At 36.0% G+C, this 21,739-nt stretch overlaps 1 protein-coding gene across 7 annotated transcripts in view; it reads left to right on the forward strand.

Annotated features, from left to right (window-relative positions):
* Positions 1 to 19,690, forward strand: part of Cd226 (CD226 antigen) — a 95,279-nt gene extending 75,589 nt beyond the window's left edge. For 4 of the 7 annotated variants that reach the window (XM_006526463.1, XM_006526461.1, XM_017317894.1 and 1 more), the window contains 3 exons: positions 10,729 to 10,825; positions 15,358 to 15,415; positions 16,426 to 19,690. In XM_006526463.1, the coding sequence (XP_006526526.1) occupies positions 10,729 to 10,825; positions 15,358 to 15,415; positions 16,426 to 16,539 (269 nt within the window). In that variant the 3' untranslated portion in view covers positions 16,540 to 19,690. The remainder of the gene's footprint in view (positions 1 to 10,728; positions 10,826 to 15,357; positions 15,416 to 16,425) is intronic. The other 3 variants (NM_178687.2, NM_001039149.1, XM_006526462.4) reach the window with 2 other exon arrangements.
* The last annotated feature ends 2,049 nt before the right edge of the window (positions 19,691 to 21,739 follow it).

Here is a 21,739-nt window from a genome sequence, read left to right on the forward strand (position 1 = left end):
CATTTACCCCCACCCCCATAGAGCTTAGTCAGCTCTCTCTGTCTTTATGTTCTGTCTACATTATCCCAATCTCCTTCCATATTATCAAACCTTATACATTTGGCTATCTCAAACTTTTATTACTTAAAATTACTATGATTCAGTGATGTAGTAACAGTATTTGTTTGTGTGGTCCAGATTTCTAACAAATACCCTTGTCATCTTTGGTTGTACTTTACATTAAAGTAGAAAGAAATCAACCCCATTGAAAGTTTGTGGCAATATTAAACACATATGCTTATTTATCTACTCCTTTGTTTATTAAATACAGAGATTTATTTATCTATTCCTTTGCTTTTAAAATAATGTTTAATACAAATAAATGCTATTTTTATTAATAAGTATTAAATATTCTAGCAAAAAGGAATTAAAGAATATTATAAATGTATTCACTTTATCAAATATGTATACAATAAACATATTTTAGGACAGTAGAAATATGAAAAATTACTTTTAAAATTATAGTGTACTCACATCACGCTTATAATAAATAATTTTAATTAGAAAATTTATTACATCATCCATTTAGATATTCTTACATATATGGTGAAAGTAAGCCAAGTATTCTTTTAGAATATGCTCAGGAACATTTATTGAGCATTGACTGTATCAGTATTTCCATTTTAGAAGTCATAATGTCCATCTAAGTTTTACATTTTTTTCAAAGTTTATTTCAAGACGCTTTTCACATGTTACAGCTCTCATTTGAGGTTTAGATATTGCCAATGAAAGAAATGGAACTTCTGAAATGTTTGCAGAGGAAATTTTTACGAACTTTGGTTTGTGTCTGCAACTGCCAGAAAGGTCTATTTCCTTTTTAAACTTGTATTATTTTGCTTTTAAAGATGCAAATAGGGCCTAATGTTGAGGCTGTAGAATTAGAGAATGTGAAGTTAGAAATTAGGTCTCAGGAGAATTTGTCAGGAAATCACAATGCCACAGTTACCACTCCTTCACCCAAATGGTACTTGCATGTTTCATTAGCAAGACTCATGATTGGCAGGACACAAGAGTAAGTCTAGCAATCTTAATATCCCTTGTCCATGATTACAAGCTTATTGACTTTAACTTCGTGTACTCTTGAGTTGAACTATGGTAGTATGGAAGGAAGGAGACTATGGATGGAGACTTTGTTTGTATGTGTGCACATGAGCACACACATGTGTACAGGTGTCTGTATAATTCAGGTGCTCATGCTTGTAAGACAAACACTTTTCTAAGCATTCCAGCTCCAAAGAAGGATGCATTAATTTAATTTATTTATTTGCTTTTAGTTTCTAGAGTTCGGCTGCTCTTCAATGAGCTAATTTGTATTCTACAAGAGTTCTAGGTCATTAATAATTGTACTTTAGAATTTGGTTCATTTACAATCTTATTTTTCACTCTTGTGGATTTTGACTAGATGTTCTAAGAAGGTCTGCATAGATCAGTCTGTTTCCATGACAGTTTGTTGAGCCTCAGCAATGGAATTTTTACATATATGACATTTCTTTTAAATGCTAGAACCACTCGACTGGAATCCCCAAGTCCTACTGATTTTGCTCACAAGTTAAAATAGTTTCCCCTGAAGCAAATCAGATACAGTTTCCACCTCAGTTTAATTTCATTTTAAGAATTCTGGTTGGCAGCTGGGTACCCAGTTGCAGCACTGGGTACACAGTTACCAACATCACAAGTGAGTTGTGTACTCAGCCTCTGCCTATTACATCATAGCTCCTTCTCTTCACAGCTATCTCTTCCCATATCAAAGTATTGTTTTCCTTTTAGTAAGATAATGCACAGGTAGGGAGATAATTTCTTTCCAATGTCCCATATAGACAGATATAGGTTCCCCCAAAGTACAATGTAGGCTAAGAGAATATTTGCTTGCATTCATTTTATACATTCCATTCTTTAGTATTGGATTGAATAATAATGCCACACTAATATCACATACAACAGAAATCTGAAAAACAGAAAAAAAGCAATTGATCTTAGGAATTGCTATTTGGTTAATCTTTGCTTCCAGAATTAGTATCAATTTTTTAAAACATTAAAAAAAACAGTTATCTATTTATTTACTCTGCCTTTGTGTGTGTGTGTGATTGTGTAAATGTGAGAATGTGTGCATGTGACTGAGTTTGTATGTGTGTGTGTGAGTGTGTGTGTGTGAGTGTGTGTGTGTGTGTGTGTGTGTGTAAGTCAGAGAACGACCACTGGAAAATAACTCTATTTTTACCATGTATTTTTCTGGGATTGAAACTCGGGTTATCAAGGTTGGTTACAAGCACCTTTGCTCACTGAGCCATGTTATAGCTTTCAATTCTTATTTAAAAAATCAAACCTTTCTTGTTCCTTGGAATTCAGATAGGTAAAATTCAAACATGAGTACTTAGCTTTGCCCCTTAAAACCCATGCATTGTCCCAATGATGGAAACAAACAAACAAACAAAAACAACAACAAAAACCTCCTTGACTCTAAATTAACCATTTTAACTGTTTTGTCCCTATATACAAATTTCATCCTAAAAGGCCCCAGGAATTATTAGCAGCACATGGTATATATTAATAAGTAAAGCTTTTCTGAAGGCAGATAACCAATTATCATTTTTAGAAATGAGTATAAGATTAGCAGTATTTGATTCTTAACAGAAATTCCAGTTTTGAGTATTCCAATTTAATTACTCAAATGAATATTTATGTGAAGTATTTAAAACATACTGATTTGCATTTTGACAAATATTCAAAGGCAGTATAATGGCTTTTTAGAGGACTATTTATCTAAAAGATCAGCACATGAAGAACAAGCATGAATCTATCACTCCCAAAGATACATCTTCAAAGCCCAATTTGCACCTTAAAGCTATAATTTACATTGAAGCAATCCAAGAATCCTTAATAGGTATTGACCCAATAGAGATATATATTTTTTCTTTTTCAACATCTGTAAAGTATAAAATAAATATTTAGCAGTTTACTGACCTCTTTTTTATTTATTTCCAGAATGCATTTGTTGGTACTCAAAAGTAGCCATGGTGCTATAATGTTTCAGAATGGCACTGGCATTTTATTTTATTAGCTAATAGAAACTGATTTTCTCATGCACAAGTATAAAGTGAAATATAAATGCTTTTATTTGAGCTCACATAGCTTAAAATGGCTTTAGTCATATTGAAAGTGAGCAAAATGAAGAAAAAGCTAATTATAATTCTATGCATGAATGCAAGAAAGAATAGGTGCTAAGAGAAGAGGACATTAGCAAAGGCTGGGGTACTTCCTGTGGCTACACATTAAAGATGCTCAAGAGTCACGATATGCAAAAGTTCCTCAATACTGGGCAGTATAAAAGACAGGTTTACAGTTATGGAAAAATACAGGTTCACAAAGTATAATTGTTTTGATATTAATGTCATCAATTTTCATGTCTTATTTGATAAATTACCACTAATTCTTCATTCTTATCTGTGTGAATGCTTAGGAATAAATATATGTATGAATATTTGTGAAGAAGAGCAAAGCAATTATTGACCTCCTATATGGAAAACAGTTAATAAATATGTCATGGTGTAGGCAGTTTTACATCTGTACTTAACACAGGCATATATGCCAAATCTCAAATAGCTTTATGAAAACAATTTACTGTGTTTAGCTGTTGATTACTGTTTTCTCCCTCTGACTTCAAAGTGAGAGGCATCATTTTTGAAATCTAATCATGCATTCAACAATCATTGAATTTTTAAAAGATGAAAAATGGGTGGGTAATCAAATTCTAACAGGCATGTCCAACTGTTACCTACAGCCAGGATATCTGCAAGCGAATCCCAATAGAAAATCATAAATCACTTAAACATTACGAGGTTTGCTTGCAATTTCTTTTCTAACCCAGTTCCGTAACTCCTGAGTGTGAACTTTATAGATGACAGCATCATGTCACAATGCCAAAAAGCTGGACGTGCCTGTGTCTAGAGTATAAATCTACAGGTTTTATTCACTAACATTGTTCTTTATATTTGCTTTATGCTTTAAAAGCATGAGAAGTTATTTTCAGATACTTGCTTAAAATAGATAGAATTCATGAGATAGATATTTAACCCAGAACTTGGGACCTATTTCATATCTTGACAAAAATAACTAAACAGAACATTTATATGTTCATCTTATTTAGTGGCATTGTTTAGTGTGCATCTTGACTGTCCCAAAGATTTGATCCCTTGATGGTACCAGTGAGGAGTGGTAGGTTATTTAAGAGATGGGGCACAGTGAGAGAGGGATCTTCAGGTCACTGAGGTGTGCCCTTGAATGAGTTGTTGTTATTCTGGCTACCTTGTTCTATATAGGAGGTGAGTGGTTCTCTTACCCCATGAGTGGTTTTCCCATATGACTCCTTGCTGCAGTCTGCAGAGCAATGAGTCAATTTGATCATGGATTGGAAACTGTAAAATAAAACCTCATTTTTCTAAGTTAATAGATCTTTGTATTTGTCATGTAGTGCAAAGCTGATTAATCCTTCTTATTGCTAGAATCTTGAATGCATGTGGCTGTGTGTTGATACGTTTTTGAGACACATGGGTCATGTTTCTCTGTGCTGCTTGCTGGCCTAAGGATGTATGCAGTATTGCTCATTTACCCCTCAAAGCAGTTTTATCTCATCTCTACTTTACAGATGAGAAGCATGCGAAGCATGGTGGGTTTAACTGGTTTATTCAAAGCTTCTTAGCTAATGCATATATGAGCTAGGCTGTAGAGGTAGGCAACCTAGCTTCAGGGTTCCTGTTCTTAGCCACAGTTCCTCATTCTGCTCAGTGCAGAATAAAAAGTCTTGCCACTTACATCAGAAGGGGTTTCAGTGAAGTCACAGATCTCTGGTTTCCTTCTTTTAGATATTTAATCACAAGGCAGATTCCATACTGAACCTATATGTGAAGAAAGTGAAAGCTCACAAGTGGGGTCTCATCTCTCACTGTTTTATTCCAGCATTGGGTGTTGCTGCTTGTCTGGTTACCACCCTCAGGGTCAGGTCCTGTGTGGATGAGTTCTTCACCTACTATTTTCCCTTTTCCAAGGGCTTTTGCATTAGTTGCTCGAGTCATTCAAGATTGGTTCCATACACAGTTTTAGGGAATTAGCCCCATCAGAGCAGGTGCGAGAATCCAGAAGTGGGATGCTGACTGCTAATAAAATTAATTCTACACTCAAAAGAGATTAGTGGATTGTGTGATTTAATTGTATCCAGTGAAACAGTGTTAATGTGGGAGCTTTAACTGGGCCACGAAGGCTCTGTCACCATCAACTGATAAATGCCATTATCACAATAATGCTTTAGTGGCTGTGGGGGTGGTATTCCTGATGAGTTCAGCATATTTACTTCTCTTTTACTCTTACCTTCTCTTGTCTTTCCACTGTCTACCATGTGATGATGCAGCAAAAAGGTTTTCTGCTGTCTGTTGTTCTTGATTTGATGGTGGTAGTGGTGAGCAGACAGGTTCTCACTTTGTAGCCTAGACTGGTCTAGAAATCAACATGTAGGCCAAACTGGCCTGAAATGTGTGACAATATTCTTGCCTCATTGTCTTGAGTGAAACCATTACAAGCATGACAAACAACACTCAAATGAATGACTGATTATTTTCACCTAACCTCTGGTATTGTGCTATAGCCACTTGAAAGAGATCCAGACACTAGAACTTTAAGAGTAGTATCTGGGTATAGGACAATTCTAGTTTGTGATATAGAGACCTGGTGATATTTTATCCTGCACATGACTTTGGGCCATCACAAAAGCAAGCAAGCAAACAAACAACCCCCCCCAAACCCCAAACAAACAAACAAACAAAAAAACCCCCAACCAACCAACCAACCAACCAACCAAACAAACAAACAAACAAACAAAACCAGTGCACTCATGGCCTCCATCTGATTTCCTACTAGATGCTTATCCCATGGCTAAACCTACTTTCTAGGGCAACTATTTAGGTATCTATAGAAACTATCGAAGCAAATTTCTTTATCCCACTTAAAATTCTTCTTTTTTTTCCTCTTCTCATATTCTGCTCTTCTCTTTGTCTTATACACCAGATCGAAATGACTTAGGACAGTTGGATTACAGCAGTAGTTCGCAATCAGAGATCTTCTTCCCCTCATTGTTGGTCAGTGAAGGGATAACTTTCAAAATACCCCAAAGAAGCAACAGAAGCTTATTTTTTACACTAGCACATGTTGGATATTCACGTAGGAACACCATGATACAAAGTCACACCTGGTCAAACAACAGTAGTAGAAGCAATTTTCTGGGAGAAATGTAATTAAAAAAAAAGTCTCTGCCCAGAAAACTTCTCCCAAAGTAGAAGAGAAACAAAATAATTATATTTATATTTTAGTGAACATGAATTTAGAGTGTTCTGTGAATCTCAGGTGATCTACTAAAAGATTGCAAAGTAAGAAATATTATTTCTTTAGTGTAGACAATTTATTTATTATAAACATAATTTAAAGACAAATTATAACTAGTTTTTAAGTAAATGGACTTGACAGTACCATTTGTTATATATATCATACAGAATATGCCATATTCATTTGACATTTGTGGAGGCCATCCATTTTAGTTAATTGTCTTTATCCAAAAGAAACACAAACATAATCTTTATAGCAAGAGGTAGTTTTACATTGGATAGAAATGTTTGGGTAATAGAACCTGCTCCATGCTATGCTGTCCTTGGTGATGACATATCAGAGCTATGGCTTTCTGGTTCTGGAGAAGGATATTTCTCCAACACAAAGCAGGTTAAAAAGTTCATTTAGCTTTAAAAGAGTTTTCCATAGTGTCATATTCAAAGAGACAGAACTTATGTTTCCAGTTTCCAAAAAAAAAAAAAGGTTGTGATTAGCCTCAAGCATTCTTCTTGAGGGGCATTGACTTTTAAGGTCAATTTTATGGAATCCAGCCTTAGATTATTTATTAAAAATAGTCCTTAAAAATGTTCTGCATTCACAGTGTATTTTGACATATTCACTCCCCCTTCCCACCTTCACCTGGTGTCTTCTTTCATTTTCACTCTCAACTTCAAGTCATCTATTTTTTTTTTAAATATAACCCACTGTGTCCAAATAGAATATTCATTTATATTAGTGAAAAGTCACAGATTTCCGAATTTTGTGCCTGGGTGCCTGACTTAGAGTAGATGTAGTTAAAACAAGTCATTATCCTAAATTATTAACATTTACCTCTGTTTGAAGAACAAGACTAATCAACTCTAACCTCTGTTTACTTTTATTTCTAGTATTCTAGTATTCATTTATCAAATCAACAAATTTGATAGTTTCCCCCTAGATTCTTTAAATGTGAAACGGTTAGGTTTAAAGAATTAGCATAGCAGTGAGCAACAGCTGCAAGCTTATATGCTGATACAACAATCATCAGGTAGAGAGAGACAGAGAGACACAGAGAGAGAGAAAGACAGAGAGAGAGATAGACAAAGACACACACACACACACACACACACAGAGAGAGAGTCAGAGAGTTAACTGGGAATGGTATGGGCTTTTGTAATTTCAAATCTCACCCCTAGTGACATACTTCCTCCAACAAAGCCACACCATTTAATCCTTCCCAAACTATTCCACTGGTTGGAGAGAAAGTATTCAAACACACAAGCCTTTAGGGGCTATTCTCATTCAGACCACCAAAGATACCAATTTAAGCACCCTTGGGATACAACAGTCACTAGTTAGTTAGGTTAGTGCCATTGCTCGTTAAGTATCAGAATGTTACTTTTTCCCTAGGATTTTCTTCATGTGAAACAAGAAATTGTTTATAAGGTAAAGATTATAAAACTAATTTATGTAGACAGGTAGCCTCTGGAAACCTGGGGTAATATTAAAATACCAGTATCCACTTGATGCAAGTTTTACCAATTTTGGTTTACCACGTTCCAGTGATCTGGAATGCTCTTATGCATAAAGATCAATACAGCCTTTACCTTTATCTAGAAGTGTGACTCTACTTACAGAAGCAAGCAGTACCTGTGATATGGGACTACTTCAATGTTACATTACAGCATGAATAGAAATGGCTTATTTAGTTAATCTTAATTTGGATAGGGTATATAAAATCTAAATGTATGTATAATTTGTACAGTTTAATAACATTATATAGTGTTATAAAGTACTTCTATATATGATTTATTCGAATACCAAAGGCATGCTTGGTATTGATTCTATTATCATTTTGCTACTTACAAAAGTAAAAGATTAACTGTCCTTTATCAAGTCAAGTGAAACCAAGCAGAAGCCAGGGCCAGGTTCCGTAACTGTCCTCAATGTCTATGCTTTTAGTTTGCTGGTTTAACTTTAGATTAGATATTTTTTTTTTGGTCACATGCCAATAGTTGAAAGTTGATTATCTTGATATTGCTGAATCTATGAGCCCGCCCTGCTTCATTCAAACTCACTGCGTATATTCCATCTGTTCACAGAGTAAGGTCTAACATTTGTGCTTATTTTTTTTAATGAGCCATGAAAAGATACATTTACTCACTTCCTCACATGTTCTGATCTAACAATTTAGGTTTGTTAGTTGTTGGTTTGTAAAATGGTCTCATGTAGCCCAGGAGTTTGCTATGTAGCACAAGCTGTACTTAAACTCTTGATAATACCACATCTAACTTCTGAGTTCTGGAATCAAAAGCATGACCCATTGTACTTGGCTCATTACCTAGGTTCTACATTATTTGGTGCCTTCACCCCTGTCTTAGTTAGGGTTTTATTGCTGTGAACAGACACCATGACCAAGGCAACTTTTATAAGGACAGCATTTAATTGGGACTGGTTTAGGTTCAGAGGTTCAGTCCATTAGCATCAAGGGGGGAACATGCAGTATCTAGGCAGGGATGGTACAGGAGAAGCTAAGAGTTCTACATCTTGATCTGATTGCTGGTAGCAGAATACTGGCTTTTAGGCAGCTAGGATGAGCCACTCCCTGGGCTGAGCACATACAAACCATAACAACCCCCAACCCCTATCTCTAATAAGGACAAACAGTGGGCAGTGCTGATGGATCTGCTTCTTGCCTCCCTCAGCAGGAAAGATCTAGTGGCATTTCTTTCATGAGTCTTCTTCAAAAGTGTATAACTCCGTCATAAATACTTGGCATTGACAGAAACTTACCCTGGAGGATTGCAGGCCTAGAGAAAAATTATTCATTTATAAATTCCACTGACTTGATTTAAATTGTTTTAACTGCACTTATTCTTTTTGATAAGAGTAAAAAATAATGGCTTCATAGTTCAAGACAGATTTGTCCTCCTATGAATCAATACAGCATTGGGATACATGAAAAAAAAAAAGCCATCAGAAAAGGGACCACTGAGAACAGACAATAATTCTTTCTTTAGGAGAAGGGCTTGAGGGCTGGCATTATTCAACTACAGATCTATTAGCAGAACTTAAGGGGAAAAGTGAATGTTATTAACTATTGATTAACTCCTCAAAGCATCCTGTGTGCTTTCTGTTTTTCTATCCCATCCTCACAGGTTTCAGGGGAGTGAATGCTTGCAGTAGTCTGACCATTACCATTGCAGCTTCGTAAAGAAGTCAGGGCAGGGAGGGAGAGCAGCAGTAGCTCTGGGCTGTACTGGTCCATGCATGACAGAAGCTTCACTTATCTACACTCATTTCTGGAAGGAAATGCTTGTTTCATGCTGACTTTAAAACATTTAGGGCTCTTCGAAGTAACATAAGTTCCACCAAATCAGATACAAAATATGAGTTTATCTGATTCCCTCTTTTTACCAATTACCCAGCTCACAGTGAGATTGTTGGCATTTCGACACTGAAGAGATGGACCCGACTCTAATGGTCAGATTTCTCGGAAGAGGTTGATCGTGTAAACATGGTTCAGACTGTAACATTTGAAACTAGGTTTTATAATTCAGAGCTTGGATAAAAAGTCCAAAGTCACATATTTGAATGAAACAAAAATGTAATCTTAACTCTAAACAATTCTGAGTCCACCTTAAAATGGAATTCCTCACATTTTCTTCTTTAAATGCAACCACTGAAATTCAATAAACATTGAGAAATTCCACCTGTGGAGTTGTCTTAAGTGCTGTTCCTCAGGAGATGTTCATCTTGCTTTTGGAGATTGGGCCTCTCCCTGGCTTAGGGCTTGCCAATTCAGCCCAGGGTCCTGCTTACTTCTGAAGTGGAATATAGTGTTATACCACAGTAGACTTTTTCATGTGGATAGAAGTCAGGTCCTTGTATTGGTATGGCAGGTGCTATTAACATTATTGTTTTTAAAGATTTATTTGTATTACTTTTATCTGTATTGTGTATGTGGGTGTGAGTGGAAGTGCTTTTGGAAGCAATAGGTGTCAGGTTCTCAGCAGTTGCAGTTACAGACAATTTTGAGCCAGTGTATAGATTATGGGGACCTGTGTAAGAAGAGTAACCACTGAACCATCTTTTCAGCCCCATATTCTTGTTCTTGATGCTGAACCCAAATTAATCAAGGAAGCAATAAAAATCTTTAGTAGTCATAAGAATTAAGGAGGCTTTCAAGAAAAACTTTCCCCGCTCAACCCATCTGTTCTTAGATTCTTTGAGTTTGATTCCTATCCTGCCATGATTAATGGATCCTTTCTTCATTTCTCCTTCTTTCTTTGGTGGGAATTTATTAAATTCATAATTCATACTACAACTTTTTTCTTCTAGGTGGAACCAATAAACATTTTATCCTTCCCATCGTTGGAGGGTTAGTTTCACTGTTACTTGTCATCCTAATTATCATCATTTTCATTTTATATAACAGGTAAGTAAGGCAAGTTATGCTGAGTCTTATTAATCTTGAATGATTCTGATATTTAAGATTTTCTATAACAACCCAACAACTTATGAAGCAACTTGGGATTCATGTGTGAGTGTACAGTTAGGTACATAGGTAATTGCTGCTTTTCAAAAAGGGACAAAAGGGGGGGGGCAATGGGAGTACTATTATAGACCAAAGCTGGAGTCACTCACTTAAGAGTTGGCAGTGCGCCCTTACATTCATGCAAATTTCTCTGTTCTACATCCATCTTCACTTCTGCCTCCTCCACGGGAATAGCTGTAAGTTGAGAAGCTTTTGTTAGTGTGTGGGGTGTGGGAGGGGCTGGAAAGGGCAACATAGAGAGGGAAAAAGAGGGAGAAGAGATTAATGTTTTATTCAGTCATCTTCTTTTTAAAAACATTGCAATGCAATGAACAAGAGACAAGGAAGCTTACATATTACCAGAATAACAACAGTCTAAGATGGTTTGATATTTTCTGAAACAAGCCACCCACTGATATTAAATAAAGTAACTTAGATAGGACCTGAAGGGGTGGCCTGGGAAAGAGAGGTTTCAGGCCCTTTCTTTCCCTTCTAGCTCTTCCATGAGCACTACTGATCTGTCTAGTATATCTCATACTCAGTTATTTTATTTATTTACATTTCAAATATTTTCCCCCTTCCTGGTCTCACCTCCTCAACCCCCCCTCCTCCAACTCCTCCCCTTTGCCTCTAAGAGGGTGCTCTCCAACTCACCCACCCACTCTCATCTCATCCCTATAGCATCCCCTTACACTGGGCAACAAACCTCCACAGGACCAAGGGCCTCCCCTTCCATTGATACCAGACAAGGCCATCCTCTGCTACATATGTAGTTGGAGCCATGGACACATCCATGTATACTCTGGTTGGTGGTTTAATCCCTGGACTTTAATTTTATTCTATAACGTCTTATACTATGTTCCAGATGGAGAGTTACCTGCTCAAGGGAGAAAGGAACTACTTTTGAACATTAGAATTTTGCATTTCTGGAAAGACATAGGCATAAGATTTTTTTTGACAAATGAATAAATAAAATTTTATTCTTCCCTTGCTGAGAATATTAACATCACACACACACACACACACACACACAAAACCATGGCTTATTATTATGGTTCTCAAGCAGGTTTATATGTCCTGTCTCCATATATTATCCATGAACCCCCCCCCTCCCCAATTCTTTTATTGTCACCTGACGTTAATAACATTTTTCACTTCCCTATATTGCTCTCAGACCCACTTTCTCCCTTTAACCTACCGATTTTTACCTATTTCTTCTTTTGAAGGAGGATTGGTGATGCCATTCTCCTGATTGATGCTTGTATTATCTTCCAAAGACACCAGTATATGTAATCTTACAACTCATTAATGCCTTGTTTCCTGATCTCAGTATAATCTTCATTTATATTTTCTATGTTACTACTACCCCTAATCCTGATTACGTTCATTAAAACTAGAACTATTATATTTTTTAACATATCCAACTCATTTATCAAAAGTGAAAAATTTTGCTACCAAAATACAGTTTCTCTAATTTGAACTCAGTCCTTGTGCTTCATTCAGCATGCAAGACCTGGAATAATCTTGTCCTCTTCATCTGCCATCCCTTGTATCCTGCTTTATATTTTAATTCTCCTTGCGATTATTATCCCTTTCTGTACATCTATGATAATCACAATGGCAGGGTTTTGTGCTTTTCATTTTTAGTGTTTGATTGCACTAATATATCTAAACGGTGCATATTCAATAGGTGTCTGCCCAGGTACATTGGAACACAGGGAAGTCTTACCTTTTCTCCCATCATGGTGGTCTTAATTTTTTTTTTTCCTGAGCAGAAAATACCAAGTTAGGAAAAGACCCCCAAGTGTTAGTATTACAAAAAATTCTTTATCACGGGAGTGATATCACAGGGACAGGCAGCAGAGATGAAATAGTGAGTGTCAGAAGAGACCTCTGGAGGATCACAGATGTTTGACGTGATAAGTTTTGCGTCAGGAAAATGCATTACTTTTACACGAAAAACTAAATTGAACCAGAGAGTACATGACAACCCTTGGTTAAATGTTATAAAAAGATTAGGGAGCTTGGCTGCATAATCATAGGTGAAAAGCACACAAAAAAGTGCACTCTCTCTTTCTACCTTGTCACTGGGGCTGTTTTGGTTGTTACTTCAAATGGAAATGCTTTGAAAGCTGACCCAAGGTTTATAATAGTGACCCACAGCCCTATGTCTTACCATTTAGAATAATGCTGCAGCTTCAGATGTGCTGAGTTGAACAGAAGCCAAAGTAAATTTAGACTTTACTCTTGGCACCTAGTCACCTGTGATTCTGATGTCCTTGGAAGCAATTCCTCTGTGTCAGGTTTGTGCTGTTCCATGTAGAGATGAGAAGGATGATAATAGTGAGTTACAGGACAGGGGAAGTACAGAGTGCTGGTCAGAATGAAAGGAGCCAACATTTATTCTTGGTTTGGACATTTTTTAGGTAAAATTTAATATTTAGGTTGAAAAACATTGCTTATTTGAACATTTGGTACAAATGTGCATATGATGTTTTTAACAAATACGTGTCTTTATATGCTGGAAACTCTTCTCTTTTCAGCACTGAAAATGTCCACTATTGAGAAATACTTTACAATTAGGCAAACCAGGACAACTGTTCAACACACAACAAGCTTTGGTATATGATCTAACTGTAGTGTAAAGATAAGAGGACTAATCATGAAATACTGATCACTTGTCTAGCAAATAGCACAGTACAAGTTGCATAAAGAAAGCTTTGCGATCTGAACCAAATTCTATTTTATTCACACTACATTGTTTGCTTTAGTGTTATTTAAGCACGCACACACACACACACACACACACACACACACACACACACACACAGGGAGAGACATACACAGATACATGCAGACATGCACATACACACTTATCTTAAGAATGACAATTTAACAACTGGTCAAAGGCATAGATTCATACCTTTGTTTCTTCATGTTTGAAAGTAGCAATAGTAGCCTTACCACAAATTTTCTTGAAGAATAAATAAGAATTACTTAAATAAACTTAAGAAAAATCATGTATGTACTTTTGTGTCATACATTTCCACATAGAATAAGTAAATAAGTGGAGTGCTAATTTCTTAAATAAAAAATCAAATAAATGTGTATAAAGAGTTAAGATTGTGCTGAGGTAATTGGGCTACTTCCAAGCGATTGGAAATACACATTATAGTCAATAGCCATTATGGATATTCTTTTCTTTGTAGAAAGAATATCTTACTTTCATGACTGCTAAAGAGGAGTTGTAATTGTAGATTTAAACAAAACAACAAGGACACGCAAACACAACAGACCTTCTCACTTCTTGAACTCAATTTATTTCTGCTGTAGTTCAGCTAGAATCTTGTTTGTAGGGAGATGACAGTGAGACAGACCTGATATCCCCATAACAGCTCTTTCAATATTCTTGGCTGTAGTTATTTTCTACAATTCAATTATAGTATCATTTTTGTTTCTTTTATATTTATTCTTTTGAAATTTTACCCAGAACGTTGGTTTACTTAGATGAGTGTGTTATACAGTATGGCTCTGGATGGTCTGCTTATACAGGTGACTCAGAATGGAGAAGCCTTAGATTCAAATGGGAGGGCTGTGGCTTTAATTCCAACACCATTACTAACCCATGAAATGCCTTCCAAGATGCTATTCACCTCTGATCAATTTTCTAATCTATTAGAGCTTTGATGTACTTTAAATAAAATAATAAACCAGGTAATTTATAAATTTAGAGATTTTTTAAATGAAACTTAAGTTAATTATTATTGTCATCCAATACAATAGAGTGCTAGTCTTTTAAAGAAGTCCAGCAGTCCAAAAGCTATAGATTGTTTTGACATTAGTTCACTATATAGTATTTTGTAAAACCACTGTAATTAATTGCTATTGCATTCTGCCTGTAGAGCTGTGTAGCTGTCTTTTCCTTCTATGAGCACACGAGAGTAGATAAGTATGTTCTTTTCATCACTGTGAAAAAACACCTGGAAGGCAGCCTTAAGGGAGAATAGATTTATTTTAAGCCACAGTTGGGAAGTACTGTCTGCCATGACAAAGAAATCATGGGAGCAAGAGTATGAGTCATCTGGTCATGTATCCAGTCAGGAACCAGAGGGAAAAGATTCCTGGTGTATTTTCTTCTTGTTACTGAGCCTTTGACCCTGGCCCTTAGGATGGTGATGCCATATATAGCACAAATCTTCTTTCTTCAGGTAAAAATTTCTGGAAACAAAAATCACACCCAGAAATAAGTTTCCATGATGACTTTAAATCTAGTCAAGTTGGCAGTCAAACATCACTGTGGAAGATGTACACATAAAACATAAAACAACTATATCTAGCCACAACTACTTATTCACAGCAAGGAATTGAAACAGTACAGATAACCAATGCTTGCCTGTACAGTCTTAATATTCTGTCCTAAATTTGTATTCCAGGAAGAGACGGAGACAGGTGAGAATTCCACTTAAAGAGCCCAGGGATAAACAGAGTAAGGTAAGTTGATTATCATTGCTCTTATTTGTTTAAAATAGCCTGTCAGGGGGCTGGAGAGATTGCTCATTGGTTAAGAGCACTGACTGCTCTACCAGAGATTCTGAGTTCAATTCCCAGCAACCATACGGTGGCTCATAACCATCTGTAATGGGATCTGATGCTCTCTTCTGGTGTGTCTGAAGACAGCAACAGTGTACTCACATATATAAAATAAGTAAGTCTTAACAAAAACAAACCCCCCAAACCCCCAAAACCAAAAAACCTCTCCCATAAGAGCTCTTTTGTATTCAGTTGTGTATATTTTCCTTGCAATGCTATTGCTTGTGATTCAAGTACCAAGTAGCTGGTGAAATAGTTATCTTTTTATTGTTAAAAACTTTGAAGCCAAGATTTTGAAAATATATCAGTATAAAAATACATGACTATTTTGCTAGTTCTTGGAAAGCTAGGGTGGTAGGATTGTGAGGAAAATAGTAACAATTCCACTGTGAGCATTACACATTACCCAAATCTGTATTATGTGTGCTTCTATAACACATTCTACAAACTTGGTAGTTTAAAACACCAGACATCTATTTTTTCATGACCGAGGGTTTAAACAAACAAACAAACGGAAACATAAGAAGGATATCTATTTCTTGGGTAAATCTGGTCTTATACTTGCCTTCCAGTTTCTGGTAGCTACCTGAAATTCTCCACAGCCATTGGGGAAATATATTAGACTTTGCATAGGTAGACGACATCTTATTTTTGAAGAAGTAATCAGCATAAGACTGAACCTGATTATCTGCCTTAAATATACTTACCACCTATTCCATTCATGTAAATGAAGACTGTAATGTCTAAAATGTGCTTTAGAAATAAGTTTTGTGTAATAAGGTTAATGTTTTACCAAATTATCTGTAATGGAAATTTGACCTATACTAGTGTATTTGGAGGGTTCTATAGAATACTTTCATTGGACGCTGAAATTCAGTGAGTCATTCAATGTTTTGCTATTTATTTTGTAGGTAGCCACCAACTGCAGAAGTCCTACTTCTCCCATCCAGTCTACAGATGATGAAAAAGAGGACATTTATGTAAACTATCCAACTTTCTCTCGAAGACCAAAACCAAGACTCTAAGCTGCTCTTTTGGCCTGAACACATTAGTGATGACTTCTATGGCATGGAATTTTACCCATGATTTCCTTACCACTAGGATCTACATTGATAAAAAAAATTGATTAAATTTATTTCATCTCATATATAGAAGTACTTTATTACCTGGAAACATTCTTAATAGAGATTCATTAGAAAACCCAAATCTAATGTTCATGTGTTCAAGGAACCTTCTTCCATTATGTAACAGAACAGTCTAGAGAAGATTAAGGACCACATGGCTTTCTTGCTCTACTTGAAATTAATTGTGAGCATAAGCTTGTTTCTGGAGTCTTCTTACATTGTTGGTTCTACTTACATACTACTGGTCCAACTCTCATGCTGTTTCTCTCAGATGTTCCCATGATGGTTGCCAAGGACACTTGATAGAAAGACTACTGGTTAAACACAATAAACAAAGTTCATTATTCACTTATTAGCAAGAAGGTAGCATTATCATAAAGGATTAGATGACTTAAGTTAGCTATAGGTTCAAGACCTGGACTAAAGTATTACTTGGAAATTCTGAGTATTGCTAAAAAGGAGGATGAAAGGGACCTAGAAGTTGAGTTATTACTAAAAACTTTGAGTGCGAAGATATTACTCATTAACCAGATAACAAGTGAATATGCTGTAGCATCAACATAATTCAAAAGAGTAAAGAAATGGCTAGGAATGAGGTAGTTGTGTAATTATTTCTTCTCTTACTAGTTTCAAATAAATTCATCTCTAATTCTATAGAGAATTCTTGCCTCCCATTCAGGACTGGCCTTCTATACAGTGAGATGGTCCAGTAAGAAATAATTTTTATTAGTGTTTTTTCTATTTTGAGAATTATTTTAATATATATTTTAATATATAAACTTGTGAGTTAAATTTTTTTTTTGCAAAATTAGCACATGAAAAGAGATTGATGGTTTTAAGTAGTAGAACACAGTAGTGTAGGAATCTGAGAGCAGAGAGTTTGGGAGGGGGTGAAGAGAAAACAACATCACCAAATAGTGATATATAAGAGAAAATCTGTGCTTCAGAGTTTGATCAGGGCCATCTCTCCCAACTCTGCTGGAACTGAGAGAATGCACCTGATGTTGTCTCCATTTTAGATAGAGAAAAAAAAAACCCGAATATTTATAAAACTAAATAAAACTATAGTTACCTCAAAACTATGGGGATCACTATAACATAGAATAGAATAGAATAGAATAGAATAGAATAGAATAGAATAGAATAGATTTAGTATCTATTTTCTAATCTCTAAAAAATTTTAAATTATCATAATCTTTGAATGCTAGTGCTGTTACATATATTCTAAAATGTAATCCATAGTTTTAAGGTAGCTGGGGGATATTTCATATTTTTAACCTTAGATCCATGCATAATGAATAGGCCAATTATTTTGCCAATTATAGAAATTCAGAATGTAATAAATAAAAATGACTTTTTTCTTAGTTGTTCTTAAATAAGAATGATTAATTAACTCAGATTTTGACTGATTGCTTGAACATTTTTACGTCTCAATTTGTGAACTGTTTCTCTAAATATGCCAGTGAACTATAGTTGAATGACAATTAATCAGAAAATAGCCAACATTTGGAAACATCAGAGATCACGTGTCTACCTATGACAGTTTGCATGGTTGAACAACTTAGTATTGTTCATGAAATAAACTACTTTTCAATAAATGTTAAAGACAGTCAAAATAATACTTTCTAGTATGTTTAGTAGTAATAATACTTTCTAGGATGCCAAGTTTCCAGTGGCTAAGTTGGTGAGAGGGAATGCTTTTATAATTGCATGATAGGGAGATATAAATAGCTACCTGGTGGTCAGTGACTTATATGAAGAGTCACTGAAATCGATCAAGAAAGCCTCCAGATCATTGGACACTTGTCTCTGTTTCTATGGCAATTCATATAATGTTTTGAAAAAAAAATCACTCCTTCAAAATATATTTTCTCTGCCTACCCTTCCTTTCTGTATGTAGTTTCTCACAGAATTTAGTATTCATCAGGGATATTTACTACAACTTCTGACCTCCCCATGTCTCTGTTATGCTGCAGAGACAATGTTAACTGTCTCTCTAGATATTTTTATTCAAGAAAGCACTTTAATTGCAATCTGTGTGTTTTACACAATTCACAAGATTTCTGGAATGTGACCCCTCCAATTTGCAACAGAGTGATCAAAACTGAACCAAAATTAAAAGACAAATGTCAGAAATGAAATATAATTTTGTTTTCCATGTTTTATTTTATTTTATTTTTTTAATATTTGGTGCTGCTTTGGAGGCCAGATGCTTTCTGGAGGTGCTTTACACAGATAATGGATACCAGTATATAGTGCAACATTAAGTAAAATATGATTGGATTAATTGTTATTATCTTAATATTTTCATTAAGGTAAACAATGAAAGAAAGTTAGGTCTGATTAGGAATAGAAGAGTTTCTTACATGATTGCAATAACTATGCAAATACTATCTTATTATCAGATTGATGTTGAATTTCATTTAAATGCATTTATGTTAATGTTAAGAAAATAGAATATAAATCTCTATTTTTCTCTTTTTTCCCCCATTTTTCTATAATGAAAATTGAACTCAGGGATTTTAAATATCAGGCAAGTGCTATGCTCCTGAGCTATACTCCAGTTCAGAATATAATTTAAAGTTTAAATATTCAACAAATTGTCAAGATACTATACATTAAATATAAATTTAAAAAGATAAAGTAAAATAAAAGCTAGAGGTTCTTTTTTATTTTAAACATGCAAGTTTTATTACTTTACATATAGAACTCTATTAAATAATATAATATAACAATCTTTTAAATTAGGAAACCCCACGTTATAGTTAGAGATCAGTTTACATAGTTGAATTTTCTATGTTCAAAGCACTAACATTGTTGTAAGATGCTGTTAGAAAATGCTTTATTTGAGGCAATGGATAATAATTATCTGATTCTGATTTGTTGCTTATTGTCTCTTATAATTATACGTTCTCTGACTATTGTATTTAGAACAATATTTCCAGTTTTGTTTTCCATTTCCAGAGACTGAATTTGTAGGCATAGAGCAGCTCTTATCCCTCAGTGTACTGTAATCTATTGTTCTCAATGAATAAAACATAGTTCTCAATGATGACTAGCTTTCTTTTGCTACCAAAAAATTTAGGAAAAATAAATAGAAAAATCAACATGTAGACAGAAGCAAAGAACACAGAAACTTTGTACTTTATATCTTAAAGCAATAGTTTGGACATTTTATAAATATGTGTATTTTAAACAGTTATGGGATGACAGCCGTCCTATGTTCTGCATTTCATTCCATGAGGGCAACAAATTCAGTTCTTACTCATTACCTCATTCCACTCTTCTGCTATCCCATCAATAGTCATACACTGGAGTTCAGGTACAAAGTTTCCACAGCAGACCTGAGTAAAAGCATGACTATTTTAGTTTGGGTTTCTATTGTTATGATGAAACACTATGACCTAAAGCAAGTTGGGGGAGGAAAGGGTTTATATTTCCATACCTGCAGTCAATCACTCTAGAAAGTCAGGACAGGAAATCAAACAGGGTGAGAACTTGAAAACAAGAGCTGATGCAGAGACCATAGAAGGATGGTTCTTCTTGCTCAGCCTGCTTTCTTATAGAACCCAGGACCACCTGCCCAGGGATGACACTACCCTTGATGGCCTGGGCCCTCTCACATCACTAATTAAGAAAATGTTTTACAGACTTGCCTACATCCCGTTTCTCTCATATTTTTCTTTATTTTTATTCACTTTCATTCATGATCACAGCTCCTCCATCTCTTCCTAATCTCACCCTTACAAATCCCTCCCTCCACCATTGCCTTTTCCCCTTCCCCTCAGAGAAGGGGGAACCCCCTTGGGTACCATCCCAACTTGGGACATCTATTTCCAGCAGGACTAGGCACATTCTCTCCTACTGAGGCCCAATAAGGCAGTCCAGGCGGGGGTGGGGTGGGGGGGGGTGGAGGGGATCCAGTGACAGGAATCAGAGAACGAGACGGCCGCTCCCTCCAATCCCCATGCCTTTTCTACTTGTTAGGGGACCCACAAGAAGACCAAGCTGTAAATTTTCTACAAAGGTGTAGAGGACCTAGGTCCAGCTCCTGCATGCTCCCTTGGTGGCCCATGCTTTGTGAGCCCCCATGGTCTTAGGTTAGTTGACTCTACATTTTCTTATAGTGTTCTTGACCCCTCTGACTTGCTCAGTTCTATCCCCATCTCTTTCAGATGACTCCCTGAGCTGTGCCTGATGTTTGACATCTGCTTTCATCTGCTACTAGATGAAGCCTCTAGGGAGACAGTTATGCTAAGTTCCTGTCTACAAGAAAAGCAGAGTATAATTAAAAGTGTCAAGAGTTGGCTCTCTCACGTGGGATGGGTCTCAAGTTGGGTTATTCATTGGTTGGCTGTTCCCTCAGTCTCTGAATCATCTTTATCCCTGCACATCTTATAGGCAAAGCAAATTTTGGGTTGGGGGTTTTGTGGATGGATTGATGATCCCTCTCTCTTCTGGAAGTCCTGCCTGGCTACAGGAGGTGGCTATATCAGTTTCCATATTGCCCCCTAGTAGGAATCTCAGCTAGAGTTATCCCCATAGACTCTCTGTATCCTTCCTTCATCCCAGGCTTCCAGCCTGTCACCACAGATGCCCTTCCCACTACCAGCCCTCTCCCCACACCTGATTGCTATCTCCCTTCCTCTCCTTGCCGCTTCTTCTACCCAGTTTTCCCTCTCTGTCTACCTCCAATGACTATTTAGTTTCATCTTCTGAGTGATATTTACACATCCCCTCTTGGAAACTCTTTATTACTCAATTTCTATGTGTCTGTGGATTGCAGTATAGTTGTCCTGCATTTTATGGCTGACGTTCACTTATAAGTGAATATATACCATACATGTCTCTCTGGTTATGGGTTACCTCACTCAGCATGATATTCTCAAGTTGCATTCTTTTTCCTGCAAAATTCATGATGCCTTTAAAAAATAGCTGAATTGTTTTCCATTGTATAGACATACTACATTTTCTGTATCCTTTCTTTGGGTGAGGGACATCTGGGTTGTTTCCAGCTTCTGGTTTTTATAAATAAAGTTTCTATGAACATAGTGGAGCAAATGTCCCTGGATTTTTTATTTAATTCCATTGATCAACCTGT

The sequence above is a fragment of the Mus musculus genome, chromosome 18, assembly GCF_000001635.26.
Source record: "Mus musculus strain C57BL/6J chromosome 18, GRCm38.p6 C57BL/6J".
NCBI classification, from domain to species: domain Eukaryota; kingdom Metazoa; phylum Chordata; class Mammalia; order Rodentia; family Muridae; genus Mus; species Mus musculus.